General features: G+C 38.0%; 1 protein-coding gene across 1 annotated transcript in view; it reads left to right on the top strand.

Moving 5' to 3' along the window:
- LOC133851382 (protein PIR) overlaps nucleotides 1–17100 on the top strand; it is an 80357-nt gene that overhangs the window by 8339 nt on the left and 54918 nt on the right. Inside the window, exons 5-15 of the mRNA XM_062287787.1 lie at nucleotides 61–138; nucleotides 823–942; nucleotides 1029–1099; nucleotides 1303–1395; nucleotides 2870–2939; nucleotides 3173–3237; nucleotides 3446–3641; nucleotides 3771–3922; nucleotides 5946–6039; nucleotides 6137–6352; nucleotides 12589–12800. Coding sequence (XP_062143771.1) covers nucleotides 61–138; nucleotides 823–942; nucleotides 1029–1099; nucleotides 1303–1395; nucleotides 2870–2939; nucleotides 3173–3237; nucleotides 3446–3641; nucleotides 3771–3922; nucleotides 5946–6039; nucleotides 6137–6352; nucleotides 12589–12800 — 1367 coding nt within the window. The remainder of the gene's footprint in view (nucleotides 1–60; nucleotides 139–822; nucleotides 943–1028; nucleotides 1100–1302; nucleotides 1396–2869; nucleotides 2940–3172; nucleotides 3238–3445; nucleotides 3642–3770; nucleotides 3923–5945; nucleotides 6040–6136; nucleotides 6353–12588; nucleotides 12801–17100) is intronic.

Genomic DNA, 17100 nt, shown 5'->3' with positions numbered 1-17100 from the left:
TTGTACGCAACATTGTTGTTATTTTCATGTTATGTGATGGCGAAGCTGTAAAACATGCAGAATGCCCTTATCCAAGAGGGGAAGGAGATGGCATCCGTGCTTTATACATATCGCAGTTGTGTCAAAGCACTTCCTCAGGTTCATTTTGGGTTTATTTTGAATTGAACTTTTCTGGACATCAAGTATATATTTGGTCATTCTAGTCGTTGTTAAACACACACACACACACACACACACACACAAGTCATGCTTCATGGTGAGGCGCATCCATGACCCCCTAATGCATGAAAATTTTGCTAAATCTTTCATGTGTATGCTTAATGATAAATACCAGGCCTCTCAGATTTTAATCAAAGGCATATGCCTATCAACCCCAATTAATTATATATATCTTAAACATAACAACAAAGTTATGTCGATTATTTCTGTAGTCTTGAGTTTGAATCTTGTCTTTATTCTATGCTTTTAATTTAAGTGAAAAATATTCTACAAGTTGCTTCCTACCCATTAAGGGATTTTGAGCTCGTAGGCAAGATGTAGTATTACAATATAAATTAAAAAAAAATAAAATATTATCCTTTCCATCAGTTTAGGCTTTTGACATTATGGTAGTTCGTAATGTACGTTATGTGGCAGCTTCCTGATTCTATGAAGCAAAGTCAAGCTGACTTGTATATAGAAATGTATCACCCATTGAGGGGGAGCTTGGGCTCATGTGTGAGATGGAGTGTTAGAATATAAATTAAAAGGAATGAAATTTATTCTCTCCATCTGCTTAGACTGTTTGGATTATGGTAATATATAATGTATACTATGTGGCAGCTCCCTGATTCTATGAAGCAAAGTCAAGCTGACTTGTATTTAGAAACATATCAAGTTTTGGACTTGGAGATGAGTCGTCTGCGTGAAATTCAGCGATGGCAAGCATCAGCTGCATCAAAAGTATGAGCTCTTATTTACTCTTTTATTTTCTGTGTTTAAACTTGAGCCAAACTTTAAGTACCAAATATTGTTGTTTTGTGATGCAGCTAGCTGCTGATATGCAACGCTTTTCAAGGCCTGAGCGGCGCATTAATGGCCCGACAATAACTCATCTCTGGTCTGTTATAACTTCTCTTTTTTCTTCCGGAACTGATTGCTTGATTTTTCTTTTTTTTGTTACCACCTCATTTCAAGTGCTGAATATGTTTGAACTTAAGCTCCTCACCATCATATAAATGTTAATACGTCATCAGAGAAATTCGTAAGTTCCTATGATGATGCCCTGTAGCTATCCTCCTGAGATATCTTTCTCAACTCTAGGTCCATGTTGAAGTTACTTGATGTCTTGGTGCAACTTGATCATCTCAAAAATGCTAAAGCAAGCATACCTAATGACTTCTCTTGGTATAAGAGGTATGACAATCATCTTTGTTCTATGTCATATTGCTATTTCTTGGTTACACCTCTCTTCTGCTCTTTAAAGTGGATTTATCTTTTATTTTATTTGATTTTATTTGAGTTGATTTGATTTGATTTTTCTGTCTATTATTTTAATTGTTAATGGCTAGTAGCTTGCAGTTGAGAGTCTTCTCCTCTCCCTATCTTCTCTCTGATGTCTAGTGGCACGCTTCTTACAATGTTCTTTAAAAGTTTGTGACTAATGGACTCCTATCAAAAAAAAAAAAAAAAAAAAATTCCTATCAAAAAGTTTGTGACTAATGGACCGTCTTTAAGTATTACATTTGTCTACAGCCTGCATGTGTGGTGCTTAAAATCTGTTCTTTCATGCAGCCATTTCCAGGCCTACTGAGGTGGCTTAGAAGGATGATGTAGGATAATGCTGAAGTTCTAGAATAGTGCCATATATGATCTTTTATATGGTGGGCTAATCTACAACAACTTGTAATTTATTGGTTCTTCAAAAAAAAATTTGAAAGCAAGAGGACTTAATTTTTTTTTTTCCTATCATAAAAATTTATTGGTTCTTCAAGAGGACTTAAAATCTGGTTCTTAAGAAAGCAAGTCATATCTTTTAACAGGTGTATTGAGAAAGAAAAAAGAAGAAGAAAAGAATAAGGAGAACAACAGGAAACCTAAGCGATGACACCCAGAGGTTACTTACTATAGCACTAAGGAATAGATTCCATCCTCGCGCAAGCACTTAGGTGATGGAAATTTTTCAGAAGAGTCCCTTTGAATTGAAGAAGTTGTGTGGATGTGTGCTGTTGGGCACTGGACTGCTAAGTGGGAGTCCAAATTCTTTAACGAGCAAAGCCAACAAAACTCCACAAGCAATAAGAGTTATATTTGGAAACTTTGAACAATGAAACTGAACTTTAAGCTATTAAAGACCATAGACATTATTCTCATACTTGTTCCTCTTTAAATTTGTAATTGACATTATGTTACCTCCATTTGAATTCTTTAGATTTTAAACACTAAAAATTTTGCATTTTGTGCTTAGGAATATAAGATGTGCCCAAGGTAGAGAGGCTTAAATGTCAATGAAACAATAGCGTAGTCCAGGCGTAGTACCTGGAATAGAATTTGTTGACTGAATTCTTGAGTTAAAATTTTTCTAAATATACTTGCTAGTAATTCTCCGGAAATTGTAAAGTTGTTATTTCCTGAAAGTACTTGACCAAACCATTTTACAGCTTCTTTAAATGTCCGTTGAGTTACCAAGAGAAAAAATAGAAGATGTAAATCACAAGATCATTAACGTGTGAACCTCTTATATTGCAGTTTTCCATAATTAGTAGCAATTCATTACTTTAGATTCTTTTATCTGAAAATTTGTAGTTGATGTCGAATTAACAGCATTAGCAGCTCGATCTGCATTGCAGCTTATTATCCATTCTTTTTTGATCTCTACCCAATATTGCAGGACATTCACACAAGTCAGTATTCAGTGGCAAGACACTGATTCAATGAGGGAGGAGTTGGATGATTTGCAGGTGTGTGACTGTGGTTCCCTTTCTGTCTTAACATGTAGGCACAGGATGTAACGTTTGACTGTTCATGTTGTTTGGGAACAGTAACTTTATTTTTTATTTTATTTTAATTTTTTTTCCCTTCCTTTAATGCTCTTGTATTTTATTCACAAAGTCGCAATTGATATTGTGCTTTCTGGTCGTTGATCAATTACAATTATATTTTAACCATTTTTTATTTTTTATTTTTTTTGCAGATTTTCTTAAGCACAAGGTGGGCTATCTTATTGAATTTGCATGTTGAGATGTTTCGTGTGAACAAGTATCCTGCTATTTGTACTATTATTTTTGAAATCTTGTCAAATGCAGAAATTTCTATATGATACATGTGTAGAAATGATTTGCCTACTTTGTATGTGTGCTGATAAATTTTTTACAACTTGGAATGTAATTCTCCTTATGTTGTTCATAGCACATATGTGAATGAGGATACAATGTTTTATTCTCTTGAGTTCCTTGACCTGAAATAGTGTAGAAGACATTCTTCAAGTTCTCATAGTCTTTGCAGTTGAGTCATTGGAATTGGATTTTGCACTTCTGTTCCCAGAGCGGCACATTCTTCTACGCGTTTTGCCTGTTCTTGTTGTCTTAGCAACATCATCAGAGAAAGATAGCGAGTCACTGTACAAGAGGGTGAAAATTAACAGACTGATAAATATATTTAAGGTATTGCTGTTTGTGAATGATTTAAATGTGAATATTTGTGATAAAGTCGCAAGAAACAGATATTTATTTCTTTACGTGTGGCAGAATTGGTCAAGAAGCTTGCATTAATTTTGTTCTTTTTCTTTGCAGAATGAACCAGTCATTCCTGCATTTCCAGATCTTCATCTTTCTCCTGCTGCAATCTTGAAAGAATTGTCAATTTACTTTCAAAAGTTTTCTGCTCAAACTCGTCTTCTCACTCTTCCAGCACCTCACGAGCTTCCGCCCCGTGAAGCACAAGAATATCCTGTTCTTTTGTCATCTTGATCAGTAATTTTTTTTTTTTTTTTGACAAGTAAGAAAAGTTTTATTAAAAAGCGTAAGGCGCCCCTAAGTACACCGTTAGTATACACAGAAGCAACCAAAAGCTAGCCAAAGGAAGAGCCCAAACAAACCCAACAAACAAACCCTACAAACCGACAACCCAAGACCACAAAACCCACCAAAGAGAACACAACACTACGTCATGGGATCCTTTCCTTTTCATACCTATGAAAGAAAATAATGTTAGTTCGTGTTGGTTGTGTTTTCTTTTTCTTTTTTCGTTGTTTGGTACTCTCTTGTTAGTGCTATTAATGCAGACATATGAAGTCAGAGTTCCAGTTTAGCTAGCTTTTAGAAATGCTTTACTTGCCGCTCCCTTTCTTTCAACTTGTAAGAAAGGCAAGAGGGCGTCAAGAGGCTGCAGTCTCCACTTCTAAGTTTAAAGGGAGTCGTGAAGTGAAGAACTTAGAGTGCACGATTAATTATGATGCCAGGGGTTTTGGTTCTAGCCAGGGCAAGGCAAGAGGGCCACTAATGTGATGCAATAGTCTTTGGGTTTTGTTGGGGTGTTTGGGTTTCCTCCTATTTTTGGGGTTTGTGGGTGTTTTTCCTCTCTTCCCTATTTTTTCCAGTTTTGGTGTCATTTTTGTATACTTCTTGTATGCTTAGGGGCACCTTTATGCTTTTTATAAACTTCTTTGCTTACTTATCAAAAACTTATAAGAAAATAATGATTGGATTATGGACATAATAATAAAGTAATGTGGGTTAGCTTTGGCTGCTCCTGTGTACTTAGGGGCGCCTTACGCTTTTATTAATAAAGTTTTCTTACTTATAAAAAAAAATAATGATCAATAAAGTAAACCACATTGAGATTGTTCCCTGCTTTTTGTGGTGTGTTGACAATCTTGCTTATGTGTTTAACTAACCAGTCTCAGATTTGGGGTGTGATAATTTTGAGTGCAAATGCATCTTCAAACTTCCTTGAGATAAATTTTCTAATTGTTGATAGAAAGATAGGGCTTGTGGAATTGATATGTACCCTCTGACCTGCCCGAGAGTAAATAGTTTAAGGTGGGAATCTATTTTGGTTTTGCTTGACTCATTACCCATCATGGCTATGAATGTGTTGGGTTTAGGTTAGTTCCTGTCTCACCAATCTTAAATAATTGTGTGTTTTTTTCTTCTAAGCAATACAAAGGCTAGAGGGAAGGGGGACAATCTTAATTAATTGTGTTGAAACTGATTTATTTGTAATTTGTTTAAAAATATTTTGCATATGGGTCAGTTAGGTTTTTTTTTTTTTTTGGTTATACTTCTATATCATTTATGTATTTGATTGTGAAGTTCTCGTTTTATTGTTTTGGTGGGTTTACCACAGCCTGAATGGGCTCGACTGACTTGGGCACTTTCTGGCCCAACCCAACACTGATCCTCTCTGAACATGGGCCATTTGTAAAAACCATAAAAGTGAACTACGAATTTCAAAAATCACTTGTCTGTGATATAAAATACATGGAATTGATTTGTATTTTAATAATCATTAAGTTTGTAAGGTAACCCCTAAATTGTAAGAACAATTGTGCCCTTTAAAAGATTCAATACATCCAAAGTTATGTTTGGAATCGTTGTCAACCATTAAAGTACTTACTTGCCTGTCAAATATATTACATGGAATTGAGTTGTATTTCAATAATCACAAGTCTGTAATGTACTTGTGGAAACTGTAGCCATTTCGTTTCAATTTTTAATCTTATTATTACTTCATCTATTACTTATCAAAAAAATATATTTTCTGTAAACTTGTGTTTGTCATAGTTGGGATGGCACAAGGAAATATATTCTTTCATCCCTAGAATAATCCACTAATACCCCAGTTAGATTTGTATGGAGTTACAATGCATGAATAGAACTTTAAAGTCTACTTCTTATGTGTATATGCGTTTATGCACAAAATGTCTATTTGCTGTGTCTTTCTGTTGAAACCTTGACATAATCTACTTATCAGAGACATTATCTGATTATCAATCACATTGGAGCAATCCGTGCTGAGCATGATGATTTCGCAATTCGTTTTGCTTTGTCAATGAATCAGGTGCTATCCCCTCCCCTCCCCCTATATGCCTAGACCGTTTCTTGGTGTCCCTGCTGTATATGTTTTCAATGTCCATAACTTTGCTCTTCTCTTGCAGCTGTTATTGTTAAAGTCAATCGATAATGCTGAGGTTGAGTGGGGCAAAGAAGTCAAGGGAAGCATTTATGAAGTAATTGTTGAAGGTTTTCAGCTTTTAAGCAGATGGACTGCACGCATTTGGGAACAATGTGCATGGAAATTTTCTCGCCCATCCAAGGAACCAGTCCCTTTGGAATCACATGAGACTTCAGCATCATTTTCTGACTATGAAAAGGTATATTGTCCTTTATCTGCATTCATATTGTTTTTCCTGTTGATCTGTAACAGAAGTTCTCTCTCATCTTTCCACCTTTTTCTGGTCCTCGGCCTCGAGAGCTGTAACAAACCAGTATCTTTGCACGTGCAATGAATTTTCTGAGGGTCTGAATTGTATTGAATTGTCAGTAATTCCTCTTTTTGTTTCTCTTAGTTTCTTGTGTATTTTGGGTATTGCAGCTTATTTGGTGATAACTATGCTTGCTTTTGTGCTGGTCATCATTCTGCACCTAGGCCCCACTTAGACAAAATTTGTTTTATAAGCTATGTGGTTGAACTATGAAGCATTTTAAGTTCTATATGTCATATTCTTGCATCTGCAGTGGTACCTACAATTAAGGGGGTTTCTATAAATTTGTTAACACTATTACATCATCATGATATGTAGCTAGAGGATCAAAAGGGCTTGAAAGCTTGCTTATGAATTTTTATTCTCCTCCTTTCAGATCTTTCTTCTTTTCAAAATTCAAAACCATAAATGTTTCTCTTTCATATATTGCTTTTTTTTTTTTTTTTTGATAGGTAAGCGAAGAATTATATTAAAAAAGCGTAAGGTGCCCCTAAGCATACAAGAAGTATACAAAAGAAACCAAACACGAGCAAACAAAAAAAAAAAGAAAAAAGAAAAGAAAAGAGAAAACCCACAAAACCCTACAAATAGCTGAGAAACCAAGCCATAGTTAATTTTGATCACAAACTGCATAAATTAGTTTTTGGATTAGATCCTTTGGTGTTAATTATATATGTATATATATAGAGGATTAGATCCTTTGGTGTTTGCCTATCCTCAATTTTTGACTCTGAATGTTTTCAGGATTGGATTTCATATTCGAATGAACCTCATAATCGTAAGAAAGTAGGTTTTTTAGCTATGGGCCTAGCAAAAGAAAAATTTGGGTAGGATCCTATAGGATATCCCCCTTCAAAATCAGACGTGAAAGTTTCCTTTCATCCGGCCCCCCCCCCCCCAAAAAAAATAAATAAATAAATAAATAAATAAATAAATAAAAGATCTACTCTTTACTCAAGTTAAACATACAAGTCTACACCCAAACAGGATAGAATACATGACCTAACCCTCTACACCGTACTTATTGGGGAATAGATGTCATTTAGATCAAGGACCATTGGCATCTTAGTAGTTTGATGAGTACACATAATTTTTGGGCAGTGTTTCAGGTCTATTAAAAATTCTCTTGGTCAATTTGAAATTGCAGTTTAGTACTTCAGCATGAGACATGAACAGACTGGCTCCTTGCATCCCTATGTTTTCTGTGGTTGATGGTGTTCACTTTACCATTTATTTTAATTTTTTTTTTCTCGAATTCGACTTTCAATTACATCTTCTACTGGCTCACAAGCTTATTGTTTATGAGTGTATTACTCAGTTACATTTCACACAATCAGTCTAAAATTTTTCACCATCTTTCTTTCTATCTTTTTATTTTATTTTATTCAATTTTCTTTTTATCCTGCAAGTTCATTGAGTGGCGGGCTAGATTTATGAAAAATTTGGGTTTAGAGTTTTAGAGAGTGGAATGGTGGATTTAGGGGTTATGTTTTGAACTAGTCTTGAAAAGGATCACTTTTTATCGCTGAAGGAATTACATCAGCGAAGGAAGCAAGGACATCTATTGAAGGAATTACATCACAGAGGCCATTTTACTTTTTGGGATGTAATAGTAAAGGCTCATGGGGTAGGAAATGGTTATGGCTGTGAAAAGTACGGTTTACATCAGTGAATTGGAAAAAGTTACCTTATTGGAGAAGATTAGTTGAAGGCAGAAGTCAAGAGCTTTTTGGCTAAAAGAGGGTGATAAATGCATGAAATTTTTCCATAGGGTGGCGAACTCAAATAGGAGAAACAACTCTATTGAATTGTTGTTAGTAAATGACTCAGTTTCCTTTGTACAATTTGCTATCAAGGAACACATTGTGTAATACTATGATAGTTTGTTTTTCAGAACAGTTCAGTTGGTGGCCTAAGCTGGATGGCCTTGCTTTTGACTCCATAGATGCGGAGGAAGCCTATAGGTTAGAGAGTCCGTTTGAGGAGAGTGTGATTCTTGAGGTGGTGAAAGGTATGAATAGTGATAAGGTGACAGGACCTGATGGTTTTTCTATGGCTTTTTTCCAAGCTTGCTGGGATGTGATCAAAGCAGATATTATGGGGGTGCTCCATGATTTTCATGCTGGTAGTAAGTTTGAAAACAACCTCAATGGCACCTTCATTGCTCTTATTCTGAAGAAATTTGGGACTATTGATTTTAAGGACTTTCGACCTATTAGTCTTGTGAGTGGAGTTTATAAGATTAGTGCCAAAGTTCTTGTCAATAGGTTGAGAAGGGTTGTGGAGAAGATTATTTCGAAGCCTCAGAATGCTTTTGTTAAAGGTAAGCAAATCCTTAATTTCGTTCTCATAACAAATGAATGTCTGGATAGTAGAATTAGATCTGGTACGCCAGGGGTGCTTTGCAAACTGGATATTGAGAAGGCCTATGATCATGTCAATTAGGATTTCTTACTTGTTAAGGAGATGTGGTTTTGGGGAAAAATAGTGCTCTTGGATAGTGCATTGTATTTTCTTCAGTGCGTTTTTCTATTTTGGTGAATAGCAATCTGTCCTGTTTCTTCAGTAGCTCCCATGGTTTGAGACAGGGAGATCCTTTATCGCATTTTCTCTTTGTTATTGTTATGAAGGCCTTATGTAGAATGCTTTTTTTGCATTTGTTAATGGGGGGTTTTCTCTCAGACTTTTCTGTGGGTTCTAGGCACTCTGGTATGGTTAACCTTTCACACCCGTTGTTTACAGATGAAACTTTGGTTTTTTGTGAGGCCAAGCCTAACCACCTTCACTATCCGCGTGCTTTTATTTTTATGATTCGAAGCTGTCTTCGGTTTGAAGATTAATCTAGCTAAGTCAGAATTGGTTTCTGTGGGTAATGTTGATAATGTGGATGGGTTGGCTGGCATTTTGGGCTATAGGGTTTCTTCTTTGCCTTTGAAGTATCTTGGCCGTTCGATGGGGGCCTCCTATAAGGCCAAGTCTATTTGGGATGGTGTTATTGAAAAGATAGTGCTTCGGTTGGCTAGTTGGAAAAAGATATACTTTTCTAAGGGTGGTAGGGTTACCATTATAAAGATTATACTTTCCACTTTTCCTATGTATTTAATGACTCTCTTCTCTCTCCCAACGAGTATTGCAAACCACATAGAGAAGCTTCACTGAGATTTCTTATAGGTTTTTTCTCTGATCTTTGAGTGAGGGTTGGAGGTTCGGAACTTGCTAATGTTCAATAGTGCTCTCTTAGGAAATGGCTATGGCACTATGTGCATGAGAGAGGTTTGGTGGAGAGTTGTGGTGGACTCTAAATTTGGAAGTTTGTGGGGTTAGTGGTGTTTTAAATTGCCTCTTGGGTCGTATGAGGTGAGGTTATGGAAGAATATCAGGAGGGGTTGGGGATGTTTTCAAGTCTTAAAAGATTTGAGGTGGGAGATGGCTCTAAGGCTAGATTTTGGAATGATCTGTGGTGTGAGGATAAGGCCCTAAAGGAAGCCTTTCAAGATTTATATGTTATTGCTTGTGCTAAGGATGCTTACATTGCGGCTCACCTTGAGCTTTCTGGTGGCTCCTGAAACGTAGACTTTGCTAGAACGGCTCATGATTTGAAGGTAGATGTCTTTGTCTCGTTCTTTAATTTGTTGTATTTAGTTAGAGTGAGACGGGGAGGTGAATACAAGCTTTGGTGGGCCCCCTCCAAAAGAGGGTTCGATATTTTTTTTGATAAGTAAAATTTATTGAAAAGGCGCAAAGGGGCGCAACCCAAAGTACACAGGAAGTATACAAGGGACCCCTAAGGTAAGGGGGAAAGAGAACAACTATCTAAAAATTCACAATAGGAACATTCCTGCATAGAAATAAATCTATCCCTCCACATATACAACATTTGGAACATCTTTCTCTTCAGATTCGAGGCATCCATCTCACAATCTTCAAAGCAGCGAGCATTGTTTGTAATGATGACATTCATTTCCCTTGGAACAATTTTTTGCAGACTATGGTTCCTTTGAGAGCGGGTTTTTTTGCTTGGTTGGCAACCCTAGGGAAGATCCTTACATGGACAACCTTTGGAAGCGACATATCATTGTGGTCGATAGGTACTGTATGTGCAAGAAGAATGGAGAGTTTGTGAATCATCTTCTGCTCCATTGAGAGGTTGCATGTGCTTCATATAATGTATTTTTATTTTATTTTATTATTATTATTATTTTTTTCCCCAGTTGAGCTGTATTGGGTTTGCCTAGACGAGTAGTTAACCTGTTTGCTTGTTGGTAGACTATTGGTAGCATTTAGAGTGTTGCTGTGTGGAAAATTGTCTTTTTGCCTTTTGTGGTGTCTTTGGAGGGAAAGAAATTATAGAAGTTTCGAGGCTTTTTGTGATGCTTGAGTGGTCCAGCCTATGCCGGAAGCGATGAGCTTGGTTTGTCCCCAGTTCTCATCAGTTGAATAGTCTCCTTCGACAAATTTGGTGGCCCTTGATTAGAACGGGATTCAGCACGTACTACGTAGAGGAATTAGAGATTGTGCAATGTGTGATGGAGATTGGCCCTTTATTGGGGATTTCTTGTGGAGCTGATGGGAAACAGTTATTAGGTCTCTTGACAAGCCTCGATAAGAAAACATTGTTAAGAGGTCTTGGCTACTCTTTCCAAATGTGGCATGAAAAGTAGAAGGGAACTCAAAATCTTGGAATGTTCCATTAATATTGAAGGCTCTAGCCGTGGCAAAGGGAAGAGGGCTATGTCAGTCTTCTGAGGTTCCGAGTTGTGTTGTTGGGGGTGTTTTTTTTAGTTGTGGTGGGTCTCAAGGTTAAGGCTGGCGGTTTCGCTATGGGTGTTGTTTTGGGTTTTTGTGGGTCTTTGTTTCCTTTTTGTTTTTCTCCTTTTAGGTTTTTTTTTTTTTTTTTTTTTTTTTTTTTTTTTTTTTTTTTTTTTAATAAAACTTGACATTACTTATAAAAAAAAAAAAAAAGTTTCGAGAACTGCGAGAAGATGGTGGAGTTTGTCTTTTTTTCTTAGTACTCTTTATCTTTGAACAACTGCTTTTATATCTCTTTTGGTGCTTAGTTTTCATGATTTCCTTCTTTTTTTTTTTCTTTTCTCCTTCTAACTAGGTGTTTCTCTTGTATACTTCCTTTGTACCTGGGTTGTGCTTTACACTTTTAATGATATCTCGATTCTTTATTAGAAAAAAGAAAAGTAGGGTTTTCATTCAAAAGACTAGAAAACCAGGATTCTTTGGGGCTTAAAACCAAGTACAAAAGGACAAGAAAAGAATTAATGAAGATGGAAGCATAAGAAGATTTTAGGTTTAGGCCAGAGTTGCAACTCAAAATCCTTAGTGGGAGCTTCATCACTGCTGAAATGTCTCTACTTGCTCTTCGATTGATTGTAATTGTAATAGATGTAACTAAGTTACTTGGTACTCCTAATTCTAGTTGAACAAAAATGCCAAATGTGGAAGCTAGAACCAAGATACTTTGTTTAATAGAACTTATTTTGTAGCCTTACTTAGTTCAATTGAAGTTCTTTCATCTACTAAAACCCTGAGAACTTGTTTTTTTGGATCATGTATTTAAGGCATTATGTAGTTTCGTTTGCAAATATTGATTTGGCAATCTGGAAATTTCCTTCTATTTCTGTCCCTAATTGTCATTTTCAACTAGCACAAGATAAAGTGTAACGTTGAAACTTCATACATTGGGCAAAAAGAGGCTACCGTTATAAAGATTTTGAGTGAAGACTACGTGGTCACTTCATAACCTCGAATTATGCAAGATTAGTAAGTTGTAATAAGCCTAACCCATCGTACCACATGGTGGAAAATGTGTCATAATACGTTCACATTTCCCTCCTATGTGCCATAGTGAAAGCTAAAGTTTGGTTTGGGAGTGCTTGCTTGAGGTGTCTTTGAAGGTTATACACATGGAAGGAAACTCTTATGAATTAAAAATAACTTGAGTTTGTTGGGTTGGTGTTGCATGCGTGCATATCTAGGTTAATAAAGTTGATAAATTAAGATAATTTGTTGGTTGTGTGTTAATCAATAAATTTTAGCTTTTAGCACTACAAATACATGTTTATGTCTATACTACAGTTTGTCTGATAGTGGCAAGTTTCTTGCATTACTTGTAGGTTGTACGATATAATTATAGTTCAGAGGAAAGGAAAGCATTGGTCGAACTTGTTAGCTACATAAAGAACATTGGATCAATGATGCAGCGGTGCGACACACTTGTAGCAGATGCATTATGGGAAACAATTCATGCTGAGGTCCAAGATTTTGTCCAAAACACTTTGGCAACTATGTTGCGAACTACCTTCCGAAAGAAGAAGGACCTTTCAAGGTGGGGATTTGAATTTGTAATAAATGATCACTTGTTAAAATTTCTAAATGTATCCACTTTTTAAATTATTAGAATTGTTGTTATTATTATCATTTTAAGTGATCCATCAAGAAATTTAATCCTTTTTTATTTTTTAATAAGTAAATGGAGGTCACTAAAAACCAAAGGGCATACCTAAGTACACAAGAATTATACAAGAGAAACACCTAACAAAAAAACAAAATATAGATCAAACTAGTCATGAAAACTAGAAATAAGCAAACAATCATAAGCAGCTATCCACTGAAAGAGGGTATGGAAAAAGAAGTCCTTTAGCTCTGCCACCGTCCTCTCATTGCTTCAAAGCTCCGGTCATTTCTTTCTCTCCGAATGCACCACGTCAAACAAAGTGGAGTCATCTTCCACACAGCTTCACTTTGAGAATTACCAAAGTCCTTTCTCTACAAGCGAGGAGATCTCTCACCCAACGAGGCATGACCCCCGCTAAACCGAAAAAACCAAAAATAGAGTACCATTAGGCACAAGCTATCTCGCAATGGAGTAAGAGGTTGTCAACGGTTTCCCCACTCTTCTTTACACATGCAACAACAATCTACTACAATGATTTTTTGCTTTCTTAAGTTGTCCACAGTAATCTTACCTAAAGTGGCCAACCAAGCGAAGAAGACCACTCTCAAAAGGGGCCCTGCTCTGCCAAATGCACCTCCAAAGGAAGGGATTGTTGTCATAGGGGATTAAGACATTATAGAACACAGCCCACATTAAGCTCTATCTTCAAGATAGAAACACCGTGGCATGTTGGGTTTGCTTCCCTTCGGGAATATGGAGAACCGGTTCTATGTAGAGGCTAAGTCGTTTTTGTTCTCAGTGGGGCTTGGGATTGCAGAACTCAGAGTACTGGAAAAGCGGAAAGCTTTCTTTGGGGTGATCCTTTTGGGATCTCATTGCATCGTGTGGCTATTGTCGATGTTGGAAGAGGCTTTGCGTAATCCTGGACTTGTAGATTTCGTGAAGTCTTATAGGGAGGGGTCTAAGGTGACCATCGTGCGAAGAGGTGAGAATAGTTCCGGCCGTTTCTTGGAGGTGGCGGTCTATGACGTGGGTGGCCGGAAAGGTCTGGTTTTGTTTCTCGAAGGTCGTGATGGGTGAGGATGGAGTCGTGTCTCTGGCAAGTTGTCTAAAGTCTTGGCTTTTTTTGAAGATGCCAGGAAGACGATGGGGAAGGCAGCTGGGTCTCTGCCGTTCACGGAAGTGGTGCGTACAGCAGCTCCCGTCTTTGTCAAGGACGTCTAGAAGCAGCGTAGTGCCACGTACGTTGTGTTAGAGCTAGTGGAAGCCTGGCTAGAACCAAAACCCTTATCTTCAAAATTAATCGTGCACTCTAAGTTCTTCATTTCACGACTCCCTTTAAACTTAAAAGTGGAGACTGGAGCCTCTTGACGCTGCTCCGCATCAACTTGAGCCATAAAGTCTAAAATGCCCTTAACATTCCCCTCGTGGGAGACCTCAAAAGTTTGAAAACATAAGCTAAGATCAATTGTTGCCCCAAGAGGACCACCAATCTCTACAAAACCACCTCCTCTCGAAGAATCACCCACCTTGAGAAAGACAACATAGGAGGGCACCCAAGCACAAACTAGACCAAAGAGCGAGGAGACCCACCCACTTCTGACGGTGGAAGGACCGAGTCGCTTGGGAGAAGGAAGCCACACTGAAGAAGAGGTTGACAGACCTCGTCTTGAAAAGGCACAGACGTAGACACTACCCGATCCCTCGCTGGTGCTGACAAGGGCTTGGCAGCAACCCGAAATAATGGCATAGAAGGAGCCATGGGAGCACTGAAAGCCTCCACAAGCAGATGCTCATCCAATTTGAGAACCTTATGCTTCCAAGAGTATCTACGCACCGACTTGGATTTTGATGGATAAATAGGCGCTCTAGACTCCGACATCACAGAGAGAGAATAACACAGCCTTTCACCTAACGCATCCGCACCTGAAGAGCAGTCGCTGGGAACATGCAAGAATGCTGGACGAAACCTAGCTAGAGCTAGAGACGTAGCCAGCTCCGGCAAGGCAAACTATTCATGTTGACCAGCTCTGGCGGACTTCCTGATAGCACCCATCTCTAACACCCCGGAGCTGGCCACTAATGTGATGTTAATAGTCTCTAGGTTTTGTGGGCTGGTTATGTTCGGGTGTTTGGGTTTCCTTTTGTTTTTGGGTTTTGCGGGTGTTTTTTCTTTCTTCTTTTTTTCTGTTTTTGTGTCCTTTTTGTATACTTCCTATATGCTTAGGGGCGCCTTTACGCTTTTTATAAACTCCTTTGCTTGCTTATCAAAAAAGACACAGTAGAACGATCCTACATCAAACAAACCTTTCTTGGAGGGGTTCTAACAAAGCTTGTATGCACTGTCTTGTTTTAACTTAATGGAATACAATTTCGGCTCTCTTGATAGCGTTGGAAGAGGATCATGCGAAGGTGGTTAAGGGTGCTTGCTCTAAGTTTAGAGGGAGAAAGGAGCTTCTGAACCTTGAATGCTCTAAAAATAATGACTCTACAGGTACATGCTCTGGGCGTGAGAAAGGCAAGGTCCATGTTTTTTAGAGTTGAGTGCTTCTGGCGGGGATCGGGTTTGAGGGTTGTTGTTTGTGGGCTTTGGGTTTGGGAGCTTGGTCTTTTGTGGGTTTTTCTTGGGTGGGATTTTTTTTTTTTTTGGATTGTTTGGGTTTATCTTGTGCTCGTTTTAGTTGGGTGCAGTTTGTTGTATACTTCCTGTGTACTTTGGAGCTCCTTAGGCTTTTTATAATATTGCTTTCAAAAAAAAAACTTAATGGGGCTATGGAAGAACAGTAGGAAGGGGTGGAGTCTGTTTAGTAGCCATACCCGATTTATTTTGGGTAATGGATCCAGGATCAGATTCTGGGATGATGTGTGGTGCGGAGAGATGCCCTTCAAGGAAGCTTTCCCAGGTTTGTATGACATAGCTTGCGACAATAATTCGTTCGTGGCAGCTCATTTGATTCTGGAGAGCGGATCTTTTTAGTGGGATGTCAAATTTATTCGAGCGGCACACGATTGGGAGGTGGACATCTTGACTTCTTTCTTTACCTTATTGTATTCCATCAGTCTAGATCGTGATGGGGAAGATAAGCTTTGGTGGTCTCCTTCTCGCAAAGGTAAGTTTGATATTGGATCTTTCTATAAGTCTCTTGCCTTTAAGGAGACAAGTCATTTCTCCTTGAAAAGTATTTGGCGTACCAAGGTTCCCTAGAAAGTGGCCTTTTTCGCTTGGGCGGCAGTGCTAGGGAAGATCCTTACATTGGATAATCTCAGAAAAAGGCGGGTCATTATAATTAATAGATGTTGTATGTACAAAAAGAATGGGGAGTCTGTGGATCATCTTCTTCTCCATTGTGATGCCGCTTGTGTTCTTTGGAATGCCATATTTAGCCGCTTCAGTCTTTCTTGATGCCTCGTTGGGTGGTTGATCTTTTCGCTTGTTGGTAGACGGGTGGTTGCTCTCAGAGTGCGGTTGTGTGGAAGATGGTTCCTTGTTTCCTTACATGGTGCCTGTGGAGGGATCGCAACGATAGACAGTTCGAGGACAAAGAAAGAACCATTGAGGAGCTCGTTTCTTTTTTCTTTTATTCTTTGTACTCTTGGACGGCTGCATTCCTTGCCCCTTTAGTGATTAGTTTTAATGATTTTCTTGTAATGTTTGCTTCTTCTTCTTAGTTGCCATTCTTGTATACTACCTGTGTACTTGATCGCTTCTTGCACTTTTAATGAAATTTCTCTTACTTATCAAAAAAAAAAAAAAAAACTTAATGGAATACAGCTGATCGAAAAAAAAGGAAAAGAATTCCAACTTCCAATCATGGGCCACTCTAGCAAAATTAATGTTCCACAAAGGAGAAACATTAGAGAATTGAAGATGATCAGCCACGTAAACATCCTTGAGGCAAGCGATGCTATACAGCTTCAGAAACGTTGCCTTATGAGACCATTACCCACACCACATATCGTGCTAAAAACTAATCTTCGAGCCATCACCCACCTTAAATCTAGAAAACTCCTTTCAACCCTTCCTAATGAATTTCCAGAGACCCACTCATTAAGACCCAAAGACTTCATTAGAGCACCACCGACAACACTTACTGCCATATTTAATGGCCACTACCCTTCTCCAAAGAGCCTCTCTCATAGGCGTAATGGCATAAGAGAGAGAATATACCTTGGACCAGCTTTCTAGGTGGATTTGACCTCTTCCCCCATACCTCCCTATAATAAATCCCAT

This window comes from Alnus glutinosa, chromosome 12, assembly GCF_958979055.1.
Source record: "Alnus glutinosa chromosome 12, dhAlnGlut1.1, whole genome shotgun sequence".
Taxonomy (NCBI): Eukaryota; Viridiplantae; Streptophyta; class Magnoliopsida; order Fagales; family Betulaceae; genus Alnus; species Alnus glutinosa.
Note: the sequence above shows the minus strand (reverse complement) of the source record. Positions and strands in the feature narration are given on the sequence as shown.